Source organism: Mirounga leonina, unplaced genomic scaffold (assembly GCF_011800145.1).
Source record: "Mirounga leonina isolate KUSES-001 unplaced genomic scaffold, KU_Mleo_1.0 Mir_168, whole genome shotgun sequence".
NCBI classification, from domain to species: domain Eukaryota; kingdom Metazoa; phylum Chordata; class Mammalia; order Carnivora; family Phocidae; genus Mirounga; species Mirounga leonina.
Window position 1 is genome coordinate 5,958,410 of NW_023270426.1, and position 20,168 is coordinate 5,978,577.

At 44.0% G+C, this 20,168-nt stretch overlaps 1 protein-coding gene across 1 annotated transcript in view; it reads left to right on the plus strand.

Annotated features, from left to right (window-relative positions):
* The window catches only part of HSD17B4 (hydroxysteroid 17-beta dehydrogenase 4), an 87,131-nt gene extending 85,669 nt beyond the window's left edge, over window positions 1-1,462 (plus strand). The window contains exon 24 of the mRNA XM_035013980.1: window positions 1,111-1,462. Within this exon, the coding sequence (XP_034869871.1) occupies window positions 1,111-1,200 (90 nt within the window). The 3' untranslated portion in view covers window positions 1,201-1,462. The remainder of the gene's footprint in view (window positions 1-1,110) is intronic.
* Window positions 1,463-20,168: the final 18,706 nt, after the last annotated feature.

The following is a 20,168-nucleotide window of genomic DNA, read 5'->3' on the forward strand; positions in this document are numbered from 1 at the left end:
CGGTTGATGAGGATCTGCTTCTAAGATTAAGTTGCTGCTCGTTGCTAAGTGCTGGCCTGGTCCCCTTTCCTGCTGGCTCAGGGGCCTGGCGTGGGTTAGGGAAGCTCTCGGGCCTGAAGTTGGCCCCACTGTCCCCTGGCCGTAAACCGATGCCCAGTCTGCCCACTGCGGGCTCGTGGTTGTGCTTCTCGAGCGAGATCATATTTGTAGGGCTGCTTTCCAATGGTAAGTAGTAGTCATCACGGCTCTTATGATTTTTTTCAATCTATCTAAAAATCTTGGGGCTTCTTTTTCCCTTTGTATTCCATATACTGTTTTCTCAGCTATACAAACTGTGATGGTTTTGTTTCTCTTGAGAGGGACGTTGACACTCAAGGCGATCTTAAGCAACTTGCGCAAGCCTCTGCGTCAGGTGGGGTCCAGAGGTGATTCTGGAGCCCATGGTGTTGGACTGTGCAAGGCCTGGCTTAGTTTGGTTTGCGCCTCCTGCCTGTCACACGCTAAGCTAAGCGCTTGCCACACTGATTGGTTCAGCTCCGCAGCAGAGCTGCATTATTTAGGTCCTCTTGTCATGCCTCTTGGATACAAGGAGGCCGGAGCTCAGGGAGGTGGAGGAATTTGCCCCAGCTCCCCTTGCTTGTAAGTGGCAGAGCCTGGGTCTTAACCCAGCCCTTCTGAGGCGACAGCACAGGGTCGATCCGCTACTTTGTGACATGACCTTATTTTGTCAGGACGTGGCTTTCTGTTTCATGAAGGTGTCATAAATATTTTTACTGTTAGGAATACAGCCAAGCCTTTTATTCGTAGGGTCTCAAATTCACATTTAAGAACATAGACTGCCATCCAAGTGTGGGTTGAAGCAGAACTCACAAGTCTGTTGGTTCAGACAGATTATTCTGTGGTTTTCCAAAATACACTCCCCCCACTTAGATATCTAGAAATATGGGTGCTATCTATAATCATTAAAGTATCGTTGCTGTATAAAAGTTGCCTTTGTTGTCCAGAGTTGTTATCTCCATTGTATTCAGTGTGACCAATGATGTTTTTAAAAAAGAAATGAAATGTAATGTGATAAAGTCTGGCAATCTTTTTTTCCTCTCTCCTTTCTAGGCATTCTTTAATGGCCGACTGAAGGCCAGAGGGAACATCATGCTGAGCCAGAAGCTTCAGATGATTCTTAAAGACTATGCCAAGCTCTGAAGGACACACTACATTATGAATAAGAATAGAAAAATTAAATACTCTCTTCACCCAGATATGCAAAACTGATTAAGCAAAAGTGATCAAAACTAAGACACAGGGAAGCTGCTTACCATTTTCAGGTTTTAGATAACTTCTGAGATTTTAATTTTTTACTAATTTTTCACATTATCATTCTTTTTACAAGAACCTGTAAGCCAGCACATAATATCTTTCTGTTCTTAGAGCTCTATCTTCATAATAAAAAATTTTCACCCAAGTCTTTAGAATTGTGATAGCATTTATAAGTGGAAAGGAAAATTAGATGAGGAAAGGCCACTTTGAAGTCTTTTACACTTTGTTTTGTTATTTTCTGGTCTCTAACTTACTGATACCCCAGTTTTAACATGAATTGTCACACGTATTCACTTGTTTTTCATACTTTGCTGTAACAGTGTCCTGCTTTAAGGGAGGGGAAGGGTCTTTATGTTCCCAAATAGTTTTCTTTCTTCTCTCCTCTGTTTTGCTGGAAATCCTTTATTTTCATATAATGCCTGTAAATACCAAACGGTTTTCTTGCTTAATAAGTAATCGCGAATCATAAAGATGTGACTAGCAAGTACTGTCATGCTGGTATTTTCCCCACCAGGTAGCTCAGGTGATGTGTGCCGAGGAGATGCCCTTCTGACGGGTTGGCTGCAGAGGTGACCAGCAAGTGGGGTGCCGAAGTCAGGGAAGGCGTGAATGCCCCTCATAGAGCACAGCTGAGGGGCACATGTGTCGGGGGGAGGGGGTGGGGGCGCTGTTACGGGCTCAGTTCCCCGGGAGACAGACTTCAAGATGGAGATCTTTGGGCAGGAACTGAATTTGGAGGTGTTCTTGGGACTGACACCTGGGGGTGGTGGTGGCACAGGGAGACATTCGGCTGTGGTGGGCTGCATGACAACGCCCTGCGGAGGGACCATGACCTGGGGCCAAGCCGGTTGATGATTTGCTCAGCCGGGGTGGGGGTGGGGGGTGGGGGGTGGGGGGTGGGGGAACACGGGTACTGTCTTCGGTCTGAAGAAGGCTTCTGGGAGCGTGGCCTGGCACTTTGCTTCAGGGAGCAAGACGGAGGGAGCTAGAGCTCAGGGATCAAAGGAAATGGTCTCAGAAATGTGGAAATGAAGTATTTACTCAGTGGTGGAGCCTGGCGGAACGCCTTGATACATTATGGCCGACTTAATGAAAGAGCAGGATATGTAGAAGTATAGAAGAAAAGTTATGTATTTGGCAATTATGCCTTAGCCTCTTGATCTCTGAATGCTATCATAAAATTAACTGTAATTTAGAGTGATTTATTGTTATACCAATTGAATTTGTTTTTAAAGTAGCAGTCTTTTAACACTGGTCTTTTATAATAGAAGTTGTTCCTGTTGAGCTTGGAAGAGCTTTGTGTCCTTCCAAATAGAAATCGCATATTAAAATTAATCAAATGCCCCACATTAATGAAAGTGTTGAATATATACCCTAGATACTTAAAACATACTAAGAAAGATGTTTTAATTATCTTACTAACCTATCTCTGTCAATCTTACAGGTCAGAGTATCCACATTTAGCAGCTTCTTCTTAATCCTTGTGCTCCTTAATCTTTTCTGTAATTTCAATATTGTTGATTTCACCAACCTCCTTAATTCTCTTCTTCCCTTTTATCCTCCAGTGAGAAAGGTATTAACTTCTTAATGGACCTGTGGGTTAATCTCCCTGTCTTCTACTTGTCTCCTTTATAATTTCCTCCGTCTCTCTAACTTTTCAGGATTATCGATCCAAGTTTCAGCCCTCCTTACTTTTTGCTAGACATTTTTTTCCTGGTTGGTTTCATCCACTGTCCTGTCTTCAGCCATCACCCGAGTGCTGGTTGCTCTGAGTCTGTATCTTAGCCCTGATCCCTCCGTAATCCCCCAGTCCCACCCACAGCTCCAGATCATTACTGGACTGTTGTCCCCTGGTTACTGCGCACGTGTGTCCAGGATAAACGCGTGATCCCCCCGCTCCCGCTCCTGAATGTGCACAGAGGCCAGCTAAGAAACCAGTCATCTTTGACTTTCTCATCCTCACCCCCTCCATCCCCTCCTTCACTTCCACTTCCTAAATATTCCAGGGTTTTCCAGCTGCCGCTACCCAAGTGCGCCCTCATGGTGGATGGCTCATTTTAGTGGCTTTCCAGCTGGTCCCAGTTTTTCACCACCCACCCTGCCACCCACAGAGGAGCCCTACTAGTACTCACACCTGAATAAATACGTAACTTCCCAACCTAAAAACCTGCGAGAGTTCCTACTTGGTCACCTTCCCATCAGGGCTCTGGCATGGTTCATCATGGTCCATGAGCTGGGACTCTTGTTGTGGCGGCCAATAATAAAACCAGTTCAAATTGGCACAGCACAACTTTTCCGCATAACTGAAGAAACCTCTGGAAGGGTGGGTTTGTTTTTGAAGGGGCTTCATCAAACAATTCACTGTGATCCTGGCCCAGTTCCTTGTCATCTCTCTGGCTACTTAGTATCTGCAAGCTCCCATGTGGTACCCTCCCTGGCAACTCCAGGTCATTCCTGTTTGATAACATGAAAGCAACCAACAGGTGCAGCCTCAGAGTCACATTCCAAGTCAACCAGCAGAATAAAGAGCACTGGGTTCTCTCATAAGCCCCAGCGAAGGCCTCATCTAGTCTCACTAGCTGTGCTTGAGTTAGAAGCCAATCCTTGAATCATCGCTATAGCGATGTTGGATATGCTGATTGGCCTGTGTGTATCACGGCCCAAAAGTATAGCTAAGCATAGTGTATTGGAGCTCCCTCAGAGGACCCTCCTGGTTTTGATGATTTTCTGGGAGGACTCACGAGACTCAGCATAGTCATATTCGTGACTATGATTTATTCTGTCAAAATGATACCAAGCAAAATCAGAAAAAGGAGCGAGGTCCAGAGGAATTCAGGTACAAGCTCTCAAGACTTCTTTTCCCAGAGTCACGCAGGACATGCCTAATCCCCCCAGCATCAAATTGGGACAACACGTGTAAAATGCCTACCAAGACTCAGCATCCAAGGTTTTAACTGAGAGGCTGGTCACACAGGCCATGCTTCTCTTGCCAGAGCACATACCAAAATCCCAGACTCATGAAGGAAAGCAGGTATTTAGCATAAACCCCATTGGGACAGTTTGGGAACGGGGAGCCGCTCTTCTCAGGGAGGGAATGGGGGGAGTCCTCCCGAAATCTAAGTTCCCAGATGCCAGCCAAGGGCCAACCTTGCAAGCAAACCTTTCTAAGGACGGCAATCTAAGGGATGCCCTGTTAGCATCCAAACTACATGTCCTGAGAGCTAATCAGGTGTGATATCTGAGGACATCTCGACTACGGGGGACCCAAATCACAATGGTCCACTCCAAAGGCTCCTTAACTCTCATGTCTCCCAACTTGCTTTTTTAACTTCATCACCTGGTAAACTCTATCCTTAAGCCTCCAAATGTGCACCTGCATGAAGCTGTTGCTAACATGGTGAGAGCAATCTCTGACTTCTCATAGAACTTGGCTTATCTATTTTAAAGCAAACAATCTGAGAAAGCAGATTTTTATCCTGGACAGAAATAGATTTGAGGAATAATGTATTTGGTAATACCACCCCAACAAAAAGCTTACCGTTTAGGCCAACAAATAGAGCAGCAAAATTAAATGGTAACCCAGCCCCACTGAGAAATTCTGACATTGAGAAACCTCAAAACCTGAAAGTTAATGGAGAGTGACTTTCTGAAGAGCAGAGCATTTTAGGTCCATGTGGACTAAGCTATTTAAGAGGGGAGAGGAAAGAAAAAAAACTTTTTAAAAACCCATAGATGGGCAAAAAAGAAAAATTTTTCAAGTCTTGGCTAAAAGTGGAATTAGATTTACATTACACATATATGCAGCATGTTGTCTTTTGACATTACAGGTCAGTCAGTCTTTAAAGGACCAGTTAGTAAATATTTTAGGCTTTGTAGGCCACATACGGTCTCCGTAGCATCTTTTTTTTTGTTTTAAACAGCTTTGCACAAAATGTAAAAACTTGTACAAAAACAGGCCAGGAGTTGGATTTGGCCTGTAGAGTGGGTTCCCCGGGGATAGATGTTGACTGCTGATTAAGAAAACAATATTTATGGGGCTCCTGGGTGGCTCAGTCGGTTAAGCGACTGACTCTTGATTTCAGCTCCAGTCATGATCGCAGGGTCGTGAAAATGAGTAGAGCTGTGTGTTTAAGTGACTGGAATCTTTGACCTTTTCGAATAATCACTGGAAGCTGGGCCCAGTGGCAACCAAGCCTCAATCCAAAATGAGCCACCACCTCTGCCCGTGTACCGAGGGGGGACACATGGACTGTGAGAGTAGAGGGTGCTTTACCTTTGGGTTCTGATTGGGAGATGAGAGGTTGGGGTGTTGGTACCCCTATCCTCTCGCCTGCTGTCCCCTGTCAAAATAGGCCTCTCTTTTTCTCCTGCCTAGTTCAGAGTCCTCCATTTTCTTGGCCTGTGGAGGTGAGTGAGGACACATGGGAACACATCATTTCCCCTCACTCTTCGCCTGGCAGCTTAATATGGGAGCAATGCCAGCTATCTGGTTTTTGCTACGTAGGACCATATGGATTCCCAAAGAACAATTTTCAAGACGCTTAATGGATGGATCCTCAGTCAAGGAGTATTCACTGGACTCCTAACGTGTACTGGGCATTGGAGATTCAGACATGAACAAGGAAGAGAGAGTATCTGATGTAATGGAGCTGATTACATTGAATGAGGTTATGCAATTTTACTGTTATTGTTTCTTAAGACATTATCATTTAAAGAAATTCCTCTTCGTTAGTAGACCGTGGCTTCTCAGGTTTAATTTCAATTGCATTTTTTAATCAGAGAATAAACATTTGCCTATGAGTTGTTTAAGGAATATGTATTTCAAAGCGCCTGGCTGGCTCAGTCGGTGGAGCGTGTGATTTGATCTCGGGGTTGTAAGTTTGAGTCCCACGTTGGGTGTAGAGATTACTTAAAAAATAATAATAAAATTAAAAAAAAAAAAAGAAATATGTATTTCCCCACCTGTGAACTGTCAGTTTCTAACTTGTTGGAGTTGACAATGAACAAAACCCATTTGGGGGCGCCTGGCTGGCTGGGTGGTAGAGCATGCAACGCCTGGTCTCAGGGTGGAGAGTGCAAGCCCCGGGTTGGGCATGGAGCCTACTTAAAAACAAAAACAAAACAAAACTAACCCCAACCCATTTGGCCGTTGGCCATGAACCTCTGACAAGACAATGAGTTGTGCCAGGCCCTACTGGGAGAGGTATGAGCACCAGACCAAGAAACAAGGTCACCAACTCCTACTTCGCCTTTATTCTATGATGCACTTGAAGCAATACCTCAGAACATACCTCTCCATCCCTACCTTCTACAGATCATCAGATTTGTCTTAGACTCCTTAATTAAGGGGAATGGGGCCCTGAGGAGTGATGTTTCTATAAAGCCAGCAGTACTTGAACTCTGTAACTTTGGCATTATAGAAAATTTTCTAAAGCAGAAACAGGAGAAGGCTGGGCATTTCAGTATTACTTGGACCAGTGAAGCCCCTTTATCTCTGACATTTTTTATTGCTTTTTTTTAAAATAATTTTTTGTTGCGAAAAAAAAAAAAGGGAGGGGGAAAGATGGCGGAGGAGTAGGGGACCCTATTTCAACTGGTCCCCGGAATTGAGCTGGATATCTACCAGACCACTCTGAGCACCCACGAAACCAGCCTGAGATGTAAGAAGATCTGGATCTCTACAAACAGAATATCGCAGGTGGTTGGTTTTGAGGTACAAAGTGGAGAGCCGTGATTCTGCGGGCAGATATCAGAGGATAAACGGCAGCGGGAGGGAGCCTGGCCGTGGGGATCCTACACTGCCGGTGAGTGACAGCCTCGCGCGCAGGGGACAGGGCACAGACTCGCAGACTGGTAGAGGCCGGGAAAGAACTTTAGGGCAGCCCCCGGGGTGGAAACCCGGATTGGCGGGGTTGCACCAGCAAACTGCAGCCCCCGGACGGAAACCCGGAGCGGTGGGGTTGCGAGTGCTAGAACTGGGAGCGGCTGGCGGTTTTAGAAGCACAAAGGGCAGAGACGTGCCCCGACCTGGAGGCAGGACTGGGGGCACCAGGGAGGGGCGCACAACCCAGGACGCTGCAGTTTATAGCAGCACGGACAGAAACGGAGACAGTGTGGCCTGGAGAGCTCACTGAAGAACAGACTGAGGTCTCTCTGCTCTGAGGCAGAGGGTTGGAAACAGTCTCTTCTGCTCTGACTCACGGAAGAGATGTGGAAAGCCACCAGGGAAAGGCGCCAGAGAACAAAAGCCCCAAAGACTGATTCTGCTGAGTCCATCCCCCGCCACAGGGGTGCAGGGCAACTCCGCCCAAACAGGGTTGCCTGGGTAACAGCGGCAGGCCCCTCCCGCAGAAGACAGGCTGGGAAAACAAGAGGCCAGCAACCCTAAGGTCCCAAGAAAACAGGTGCATCTTGCTTGGGTTCTGCTCAATAATTTGGACTCTATACATTCCCTCAAACACCCATCAACAGAATGACTAGGAGGAGGAGCCCCCAAAACAGAAAAGACTCAGAGATTATGACTTACGCTGCAGATTTACAAATGGATGCAGATATAACCAAGATGTCGGAGATGGAATTCAGGCTAGCAATTGTGAAGACAATGGCTAGAATGGAGAAATCAATTAATGGCAACATAGAGTCTCTAAGGGCAGAAATAAAAGGTGAATTGGCAGAACTTAAAAATGCTATCAATGAGATCCAATCCAATCTAGATAATCTAACAGCTAGGGTAACTGAGACAGAAGAGAGAATAAGCGATCTGGAAGACAGTATAATAGATAAAAAGGGAAAAGAGGAGGCCAGGGAAAAACAACTCAGAATCCATGAAAATAGAATCAGAGAAATAAGTGACACCATGAGGTGTTCCAATGTCAGAATCATTGGAATCCCAGAGGGAGTGGAGAGAGAAAGAGGGCTAGAAGATGTATTTGAGCAAATCGTAGCTGAGAACTTCCCTAATCTGGGGAATGAAACAAACATTCGAGTCCTAGAGGCAGGGAGGACCCCTCCTAAGATCAAGGAAAACAGGCCAACACCCAGGCATGTAATAGTAAAACTTGCAAATCTTAGAACCAAGGAAACCATCTTAAAGGCAATTAGGGGGAAGAGAGTCCTTACGTACAGAGGGAGGAACATCAGAATAACGTCAGACCTATCCACAGAGACCTGGCAAGCCAGAAAGGCCTGGCAAGACATATTCAGGGTACTAAATGAGAAGAACTTGCAGCCAAGAATACTTTATCCGGCAAGGCTTTCATTTAGAATGGATGGAGAGATGCAGAGCTTCCACGACCGGCAGAAGTAGAAAGAATATGTGACCACTAAGCCGGCCCTGCAAGAAATATTAAGGGTGGTTCTATAAAAGGAGAAAGACCCCAAGAGTGATCTACAACAGAAATTTACAGGGACAATCTATAAAAACAACGTCTTCACAGGCAACATGATGACAATTAATTCATATCTTTCAATAATCACTCTCAACGTGAATGGCCTAAACGCTCCCATAAAACGGCACAGGGTTGCAGATTGGATAAAAAGACAGGACTCATCCATATGCTGTCTACAAGAGACTCATTTTGAACCTAAAGATACATCCAGACTGAAAGTGAAGGGATGGAGATCTATCTTCCATGCCAATGGACCTCAAAAGAAAGCTGGGGTAGCAATTCTTATATCAGACAAATTAGATTTTAAACTAAAGTCTGTAATAAGAGATACAGAAGGACACTATATCATTCTTAAAGGGTCTATCCAACAAGAAGATCTAACAATTGTAAATATCTATGCCCCCAACATGGGAGCAGCCATCTACATAAGCCAACTGTTAACCAAAATAAAGAGTCATATTGATAACAATACGTTAATTGTAGGAGACCTCAATACTCCACTCTCAGCAATGGACAGATCATCTAAGCAGAAAATCAACAAGGAAACAAGAGCTTTGAATGACACATTGGACCAGATGGACCTCATAGATATTTACAGAACATTCCACCCTAAAACAACAGAATACTCATTCTTCTAGAGCGCACATGGAACTTTCTCCAGAATAGACCATATACTGGGTCACAAATCAGGTCTCAACCAATAACAAAAGATTGAGATGATTCCCTGCATATTCTCAGACCACAATGCTCTAAAACTGGAACCCAATCACAAGAAAAAATTTGGCAGAAATTCAAACACTTGGAAGCTAAAGACCACTCTGCTCAAGAATGTTTGGGTCAGGGCGCCTGGGTGGCTCAGTTGGTTAAGCGACTGCCTTCGGCTCAGGTCATGATCCTGGAGTCCCTGGATCGAGTCCCACATCGGGCTCCCTGCTCAGCGGGGGGTCTGCTTCTCCCTCTGCCCTCTTCCCTCTCGTGCTCTCTGTCTCTCATTCTCTCTCTCTCAAATAAATAAATAAAATCTTAAAAAAAAATAAAAAAGAATGTTTGGGTCAACCAAGAAATCAAAGAAGAACTTAAACAATTCATGGAAATCAATGAGAATGAAAACACATCGATCCAAAACCTATGGGATACTGCAAAGGTGGTCCTAAGGGGGAAATACATAGCCATCCAAGCCTCACTCAAAAAAATAGAAAAATCCCGAGTTCACCAACTAACTCTACACCTTAAAGAACTAGAGAAAAAGCAACAAATGACGCCTAAGCCATGCATTAGAAGAGAAATAATTAAAATTAGAGCAGAAATCAATGAATTAGAAACCAGAAACACAGTATATCAGATCAATGAAACTAGAAGTTGGTTCTTTGAAAGAATTAATAAGATTGATAAGCCACTGGTCAGACTTATCCAAAAGAAGAGAGAAAGGACCCAAATTAATAAAATTATGAATGAAAGGGGAGAGATCACGACCAACACCAAGGAAATAGAAACAATTAGAAATTATTATCAACAACTATATGCCAATAAACTGAGCAATCTGGATGAAATGGAGGCCTTCCTGGAAACCTATAAGCTGCCAAGACTGAAACAGGAAGAAATGGACAACATGAATAGGCCAATAACCAGTAACGAGATTGAAGCAGTGATCAAAAACCTCCTAAAAAACAAGAGTCCAGGGCCTGATGGATTCCCTGGGGAATTCTACCAAACATTCAAAGAAGAAATAATACCTATTCTACTGAAGCTGTTTCAAAAAATAGAAACAGAAAGAAAACTTCCAAACTCATTCTATGAGGCCAGCATTACCTTAATCCCCAAACCAGGCAAAGACCCCATCAAAAAGGAGAATTTCAGACTGATATCCCTGATGAATATGGATTCCAGAATCCTCAACAAAATCCTAGCTAGGGGCGCCTGGGTGGCTCAGTCGTTAAGCGTCTGCCTTCGGCTCAGGTCATGATCCCACGGTCCTGGGATCGAGCCCCGCATCGGGCTCCCTGCTTGGTGGGAAGCCTGCTTCTCCCTCTCCTGCTCCCCTGCTTGTGTTCCCTCTCTCTCTGTGTCAAATAAATAAATAAAATCTTAAAAAAAAAAAATCCTAGCTAATAGGATCCAACAATACATTAAAAGGATCATCCACCATGACCAAGTGGGATTTATCCCCGGGATGCGAGGGTGGTTCAACATTCGCAAATCAATCAATGTGATAGAACACATTAATAAGAGGAGGGAGAAGAACCATGTGGTCCTCTCAATTGATGCAGAAAAAGCATTTGACAAAATACAACATCCTTTCCTGATTAAAACTCTCCAGAGTCTAGGGATAGAGGGAACATTCCTCAAGCTCATAAAATCCATCTATGAAAAACCCACAGTGAATATCATCCTTAACGGGGAAAAGCTGAGAGCCTTTCCCTTAAGATCAGGAACACGTCAAGGGTGCCCACTCTCACCACTGTTGTTCAACATAGTACTAGAAGTCCTAGCAACAGCAATCAGACAACAAAAAGAAATAAAAGGTATTCAAATTGGCAAAGAAGAAGTCAGACTCTCTCTTTTCGCAGATGACATGATACTTTATGTGGAAAACCCAAAAGACTCCACCCCCAAATTACTAGAACTCATCCAGCAATTCAGTAATGTGGCAGGATACAAAATCAATGCACAGAAATCAGTTGCTTTCTTATACACTAACAACGCAACTGTAGAAAGAAAAATTAAAGAAACGATTCCATTTACAATAGCACCAAAAACCATAAGATACCTCGGAATAAACCTAACCAAAGAGGTAAAGGATCTATACTCTAGGAACTACAGAACACTCATGAAAGAAATTGAAGAAGACACAAAAAGATGGAAAAATATTCCATGCTCATGGATCAGAAGAATAAACATTGTTAAAATGTCTATGCTACCCAGAGCAATCTATACCTTCAATGCCATCCCGATCAAAATTCCAATGACATTTTTCAAAGTGCTGGAACAAACAATCCTAAAATTTGTATGGAATCAGAAAAGAGCCCGAATCGCCAAGGAGATGTTGAAAAAGAAAAACAAAGCTGGGGGCATCACGTTGCCTGATTTCAAGCTATATTACAAAGCAGTGATCACCAAGACAGCATGGTACTGGCACAGAAACAGACATACAGACCAATGAAACAGAATAGAGAGCCCAGATATGAACCCTCAAGTCTATGGTCAAATAATCTTTGACAAAGCAGGAAAAAACATGCAATGAAAAAAAGACAGTCTCTTCAATAAATGGTGCTGGGAAAATTGGACAGCCACATGTGGAAGAATGAAACTCGACCATTCTCTAACACCATTCACAAAGATAAACTCAAAGTGGATGAAAGACCTCAATGTGAGACTGGAATCCATCAAAATCTAGAGGAGAACATAGGCAGTAACCTCTTTGACATCGGCCACAGCAACTTCTTTCAAGATACATCTCCAAAGGCTAGTGAAACAAAAGCAAAAATGAACTTTTGGGACTTCATCAAGATAAAAAGCTTCTGCACAGCAAAGGAAACAGTCAACAAAACAAAGAGGCAACCCACAGAATGGGAGAAGATCTTTGCAAATGACACTACAGATAAAGGGCTGGTATCCAAAATCTATAAAGAACTTCTCAAACTCAACACCCAAAAAACCAATAATCAAGTTAAAAAGTGGGCAGAAGAGATGAACAGACACTTCTCTGAAGAAGACATACAAATGGCTAACAGACACATGAAAAAATGTTCATCATCATTAGCCATCAGGGAAATCCAAATCAAAACCACACTGAGATACCACCTTACACCAGTTAGAATGGCCAAAATGGACAGGGAAAGAAACAACAAATGTTGGAGAGGTTGTGGAGAAAGGGGAACCCTCTTACACTGTTGGTGGGAATGCAAGTTGGTACAGCCACTTTGGAAAACAGTGTGGAGGTTCCTCAAAAGTTTAAAAATAGAGCTACCTTATGACCCAGCAATTGCACTCCTGGGTATTTACCCCAAAGACACAGATGTAGTGAAAAGAAGGGCCATATGCACCCCAGTGTTCATAGCAGCAATGTCCGCAATAGCCAAACAGTGGAAAGAGCCGAGATGCCCTTCAACAGATGAATGGATAAAGAAGATGCGGTCCATATGTACAATGGAATATTACTCAGCCATCAGAAAGGATGAATACCAACTTTTACATCAACATGGATGGGACTGGAGGAGATTATGCTAAGTGAAATAAGTCAAGCAGAGAAAGTCAATTATATGGTTTCACTTATTTGTGGAACATAAGGAATAACATGGAGGACATTAAGAGAAGGAAGGGAAAAATGGGCGGGGCCCATTTTTCATCTCTCCAGGGAGAGATGAACCATGAGAGACTATGGACCTGAGAAACAAACAGGGTTTTAGAAGGGAGGGGAGAGGGGGATTGGTTAGCCTGGTGATGGGTATTAAGGAGGGCACGTACTGCATGGAGCACTGGGTGTTATACGAAAACAATGTATCGTGGATCACTACATCAAAAACTAATGATGTATTGTCTGGTGACTAACATAACATAATAAAATTAAAAAAAAAAAAGAACAAAAAACCCCCCAAAAAAACAGGGCGCCTGGGTGGCTCATTCTTTAAGCTTCTGCCTTCGGCTCAGGTCATGATCCCAGGGTCCTGGGATCGAGCCCCGCATCGGGCTCCCTGCTCAGCGGAAAGCCTGCTTCTCTCTCTCCCACTCCCCCTGATTGTGTTCCCTCTCTCGCTGTGTCTCTCTCTGTGTCAAATAAATAAATAAAATCTTCAAAAAAAAATAATTTTTTGTTGCGATGAAAAAATTTTTTAATATTTTATTTATTTATTGGAGAGAGAGAGAGCACAAGCAGGGGAAGTGACAGGCAGAGGGAGGAGCAGGCTCCCTGAGGAATAAGGAGTCTAGTGTGGGACTCGATCCCAGGACCCCGGGATCATGACCTGAGCCGAAGGCAGACGCTTAACTGACTGAGCCACCCAGGCGTCCCTATGACCTTTTTTATTTCTGACTTTCCTTGCAGAGTTGAAAATGTGTCCCTAGCTTATCTCCTCTAGCTCCTTTATGTATTAAAGTTCTATCCCCTAAATACCTTTTCACAATACCTCAGGGACTCCTCTCTTCTGGACCATCACCCCTACCCCAATATCCAAACAAATACCATTTACCTTTTCCTGATAAAATCTTATAGTTGACAGTCACATTTTCTCTTGAATTTAATTAGGTTTATAGCTCTATTATAAAGACAAACAGAAGCATAAGACATGGTCTATTAATTTCAAGTTCTATACAGTAGTTCCTCTTGGTCTGTGTATATCTTGAACGTAAAATTATGACTTTTATAAACATGTTGCATTGCTGAGGGAGTATGACTATCATGCGGCCATTTTGTAAAAATCACAGGTTTAAAATCTCCAAATTAAGTTGATTAAAATGTTTAGTCGATTTACATTTCATAAATTCAGTGACAATTAAACACACATTCAATAATTAGACTACAGCGACAAAAATTTTTCAGTCTCATATTCTTTGTAAAGGCATCGGATTTTCTAACTTTGTGTTCACTTTGTTTCAGCTCACCAGAAAATCAGTTCAAGACACAGAAAAGCAAATGAAAACTTTAGAAGTACTGATAATCAAATGGGCCTGTTCTCATATTTAATTCCACTTTCCTATGTCCAAGAATGAGTTTCATCATGGTATTTTATCCTCAAAAGAACATTAATTTGTTATCCGAGTTACCTGATATAATAATGTATTGACCTAGTTGATTGGTGTAGTTGAAAGAAGGAGATTATCTGTTGCTGAAATGGATTAATAACATCTCCGCGTTCACTTTTGTTGATGTTTTCCCCAAACCACACACACTCAAGGTCATTATGTGTAGCAGGCCACCATGGAAGCAGCTGGATTAACACAGAGGGCTTTCCTTACGGCTCAGCCCAGCGGGCTCCTCATGGCACATACTAGACACTCTGGTTCTCAGGAGTGCCTTGGCCCCTGCCACCATTGGAAAGTTCCAAATGGGCCGGCTCCTCTCACATCTGCCCTGCTCACCTCCCACGCCTCCAGGAGCTCCATGCTGTCCCACTTTATCATACACAAACGTTTGGCTCATTTCTCAACCAGGCCATCGGAGTGTTTCTTTTCACAGCTGACCAGGATTTCAGTGGCTATCTATGCCTCAACAAAGACACTTCTCTCTCGGAGAGGATTCGACGTCTAGCTTACATGTCTTTTCTCCTTCTGGGCCACCTAGGATGCCAAGGTAGGGAGAGATGTGCATAAGAAGACCCAAGGGCCCTTGGGAAGAGGATGCCGGGAAAGGGACCCAGGGTCCAAGTTCCCTCCCATCTGTAGCACTCCGTGCCAAGGGTTTTACAAGCCTCCTCCCAGCCTGTCATCACAAGCATGTGAGGTAGATAGTATCATTACCCCCCTTACAACAATGAGGAGACAGGTTTGGGGAGGTTAAATCACTCACTCACCATCCTATTGCTGTCAGGCGGCAGATCTGGGATGTGGACACAGTCTTTGTGCCTAATCGCTGTAAAATGCTGCCTTATCCATTATGCTGGTGCCCACGCTCATTATTGCATTTTATTCCTGTGGCTTATGTGCAATTTTCATCACTTTTTTTTTTTTCCAAAGAAGAAACTTTGCCAAAGTCACAGAGTTAGGATGTAGTGGTGACAGGAGTCAAACTCAGCTCGCTCAGCTCCTAAGTCTATGTGGCACATTGCCTTGATGGGCTTTCCACTTAAAATATTAATGCATCATACTTGTACTTGGGTTTAACAAGCAGAATTTTTTAAATGATTCCATTAAAAATTTGCAGGCTTTTATAACAAACATGACAGAGTCGATGTGTATGGACATTCAGGACATTCATTTTAAAACTTTACAGTGTGAACAATAGAAAGAAAAGGAGAAAGAGTACATTGAAGAAGATAAAAGAAAACACTTCCAAATGGGAAAGACGCCACTGGACAAGAAATACACCCACTTGGGATTTTGAGGTACTAGTATTATTCTAATTTTGGAATTCCAAACCCGTGGATTCTGGTAAGAAATATCTTCCTGGGTACGTCCACTTATCAAAAATGAACTAACTGGCAAGTATGAAAAAATCCATTGTCATTTATGTTCACTGTTGCAACAAAAATACCAAGCTTTCATTGTCCTTTGAAATTAGTGTGCCCACAGAAACATTTTACACATAAAAGCGACAGAGAGGGTGATAGGGATATTGAGTGTGTTTTTCATGAGTAGCCTAAAGGAGAAATTAAGAAAATTTAGAATCAATAGAATCAATAGCATCTGTCAATATCCATCCCACCAGATGCTTCAATCCCCTTTTTAAAGTTCCTGGTGTGGGTAGTTATGGAACTTTTACTTGGTTACCTCAGTGATGGAGAACTCTGTTCTTCCTAAGGCAGGGGAGGGACCTCCTTAGGGTGATGGCTTGTGCAAAGTGTTATTAAGTTCAATGCAATGATGAAATATGCCTCCTGGATAATCTGTTGATTTGGGTTCTTGCTGAAGGAAGCAGGGGAGATTAAGTTTCTCCTGTTCTGTAGAGTTGGTTCAAATCCCGTTTAAATGGGAGGGAATGTGGTCTAATGAGAAAAAACAGTAGATGTATCATCAAGAGGCCTGTCTTGGAACCATGAGGCTGGCCTCAGCTTCACACAGTTGTGGGGCTGAGGGCCAGTCATGGGATGCATGGGAATCCCTTCTCTTGCTTGTTCTTTTGGTACATCTCATGGAGATGTTTTAAGAGTTACATGACAGTGAGTATGGAAGTGTTTCAGTAACTTTGCCTCATGGTTTTGTGTCTTGTCGTTCATTTAGTTGGTGTAGACCATGCTCCAACCATATAGGCAGATGGGTGTAGACTTCAGTGATTCAGGTTTTTTGCTGTAAAGATCTGGGGGCACTTGTGGGCATGGGCTTGTCTGGGGGTGGGGTGGGGGGTAGGTTCTGATACCAGGAGGGGGAACACAGGTTCCAGCCCACCTGCAGACAGATCAGGTCTTTCTCATAGGTAGGAGATGCTCCCAGCTTACTTGCCCTGAAGCAGTATCTCCAAAACTAATTCCTCAGCTCCTGGGGACCTTCCACAGCATGTTCCTGATTCCCTTAGGGGCCAGGGTCTTAATCTCATTGCAGCAGGTGGACAGTGGCTATGTAGGACCCCACCCATCCCTAGTTGCCTTTCAAGGGTGAGGCTTTATTTGTCCCTTGATGGGGATGGGCCTACCGTATGGGGCAGATGTCTGGGACTCAGCCATTAGCCACCTACTTCCTGTCATTGGTGGCTTTGTTTTCTCAATGCTGTGTTCTGCTTTTGGATCCGACTGACCTCACACCAAAACATTTCCTAAACAATGCCTCAGTTTTCTAGAGTTTGGAGACACTATGTCTTCGATCAGTGGTTCTCAGAATATGGTCTGTGGACTGTAGTATCAGCGTCTGGGTATTTGTTAGAGAGGCAAGTTTGGGTGCCCACTCCCAACCTCCTGAGTGAGAAACTCTGGGAACAGGCTCCCGCAGTCTGTGTGTTAACAAGCTCTCCAGGGGAATGTGACTACCATTCATGTTTGAGCACCTCGTCCTGGGCTGTCTGGTTGCCCTCTGAAGGCAGATTGGGCCACTTCCTCTCCTCCTCTCCCTGTCCTTGTTCTGGAGAAAAGTTTCTGCCTGGCGTCACCTTTTATTGTATCTCTACCAGCCTACTGCTAAAATCCATCAACAGGATCACCACTGTTTCTAAGATTCCCACGAGAGCACAGCAAGCCGCGTACCCTGGTGCTGGGATTTACAAGTATCCCTCCTGATCTGCATGAAGTGGGCACTTGCTCTGAAATGGCAAATAACACACAGTCCTCTTACAAACCAAAGAGATGCCACTTGGGGGTGGGGAGTGGAGGACGGAGGGCCTTTAGGGCTGGGAAGTCAGTTAGGATATTACGTAGTTTCCCACTCAGGATAATTTTCCTGTACATCCTGCTTTTCTCCTCGGCTTTTCCCTTCTAGTTCTGTTTTCCTTTCTTGCTACAGGAACAATTGAGTAGTTTGACATTATTAGCTTACGAAAAGAAGAGAGCATTACCTTATTTATAGACTTGGGGCGTTAATATCCAGAGGTTTAAATGTGAAAGCTGAGGTAGGTCTTCGTGACTGCTACTTAATTTCCTCAGGAATAACTAAGTGGGAGCTACAATACATCTTTGTTGAGCAGCTATGGTTTTCATTAAATTTAATTAAGTCTCCCAGAAGCTTTAAATTTAGGGCAACTTCAAAATGCAGGTGGTTTCTGTTAAGTATAATTATATTCCCTTAGGAGCTGCCATGGTTTGAGAACGCTGGGCTGTCAGACTTAAAGTCTTGAACAGGCTCACCAGTGTTTGGGTTTCAGAGAGTCCATTTCCAAACACAGCTGTCCTGCCTGGCTTCCCACCTCCCTCCCTCCCTTCCTTCTCTCTCTTCCTGCCTCCTCTTTTGCAGAAGGCTAATGTGACTTAACAAAACCCGCCCAGTTAATGCTTACAACCTCACTAAGAAGTTACGGTCAACATTACAGAGGTTATTTTGCCAGGATTCTAAGCCAGTCTGTTGACCCCTGGCGCAGGTTGGGGTCCTTGAGTTCACTAGGTTCTGTGTCCAAAGAACCAAGTGGCCACAAGGCCTGGAGAGGATGAGAACAGAGGTCTGGGGCAGCCTTCGTGGCAAAGGCCAGCTGCCCCCGGAAGATTTAAGTGCACAGAGCTCCCCCCCCGCCTTTTGTCGGACCCTTTTCCTTTGGACTAAGTGCATCCTTTTACACAGGGACTTAGAAAGGACCACGCAAATGTGTTGTATAGGTATTCCGGTAGCATAGCAGAAAGCCTTCTGGCGGAGCCATCGGTGTCCCCCAGATGACAAACTGAGTCACAGAAGGAACGTGCTCAAGGTCTGTTTTCTGCCCCTTCACCTAAGTTCAGTCCTGCAAACCGAGGTGCGTGTAGGGAGGAGCTCTTAAATAGCCAGTTTGCAAAACCTGCCTTCCAGCTCCAACACGTGCATACAAAAAAGAGTTCCTTCTCAGAGACGCCAGAACAAGTGTGTTTCCTGACATCGTGTTGGTTTGGGGGTCAGCATTTTTCCCGGCTAGCTAAGGGCATAATGCATCATTGCAAAGGTAAGGAGAGAGGGTAGGAGTTTGATGAAGCCCAGAGTTTTCTGGTGCTCCTGATATCAACTACACTTCCCTGGGTCTGAACACAGATTATTTAGGTCAATTCGATTTTGTTGGAAGCAAACAATTTTCTTTTGAAGTTGCAAGCAGATGTCTTCACTCTTCATGCATAGTTTATTTGATTCCAACTCTGATCCGGTGAACACTTAATGACATGCGTGATCGTTATTATGATCTGTGGTTACGGGGGGTCAGTGTCAAGCAGTTGGATAAATTGTTGTGATTCGTGTTAATTACCAAATGTTCGTAAGTTTTGTTTCTCTTTGAGGGTTGTTCGGTATCTATAGTCAGCGTTACTATAATCGATTTTCCAATATTATCAGTTTTCTCGCGCTCTATATAAAATAAAAACATGTCGCTCCTCAGGATTGAATGTGGACTGGGGATGCCAGATAATATCAAGGAATTTTATTAAGGACAGCAGTGGTGTCCTGGTTATGTCAGAAAATGTCATGTTATAGAAATGACATACTGAATTATGTAAGGTTGAAGTGATGAGAGTTGATGACACTGTTCTCTTTTGAACCTTTTCATAATAAAGAGTTAGCCCCCTCAGACATGTAAATGCAACACAAAGTGACTGCATCTCATCCACCCAAATATCTGGTTCCAGTCATGGTCCTTGTACCAACGGTGACAATCACTGCTGATTTACTCACACTCCCTTTTTAGGAAACTGCCCTGTTCATAATTCTTGCTATCCTTATTTTTAGATTATATCCTTTTCCATTACATTGACTTCCTGGACACAGTAGGTTGAGGGTAAAGCCTATATTGTGACCTCAGGCCTAAGCTGTGTTTTCCAAATCTGTTTATCAGAAGCTGCTCGTTGAGGTGAATCACTGGACATTTGTGTGACCCAGCAAGAGCCGTTGACAGAGTGACCTACTACCCTCCGTCTGGTTTGAAAAGATGAGTAAAGAATCTGGGAAATGCTAGGCCTCCTCCTGAGTTTTTGTGATAACCAGAGACACCGCCATGTGTCCAAGTGGCTGTGGGATCCTGGCATCTGGCTGGGAGGCACTGGGGTGGGTGGGGAAGGACAGGGCCGGCTCTTTGCATTCAGGCCGATGCCCCACGATGGTTGGGATATTTATGCTGGGGACCTAGAGGCTCCAGTCCCTCAGTCTGTGTTTACGGGGTGCCGCTTTCCACTGGCTCATGCCTCCCACCTCCCATCTCCCCTCTGTTTCCAGGAAACAGTTCTT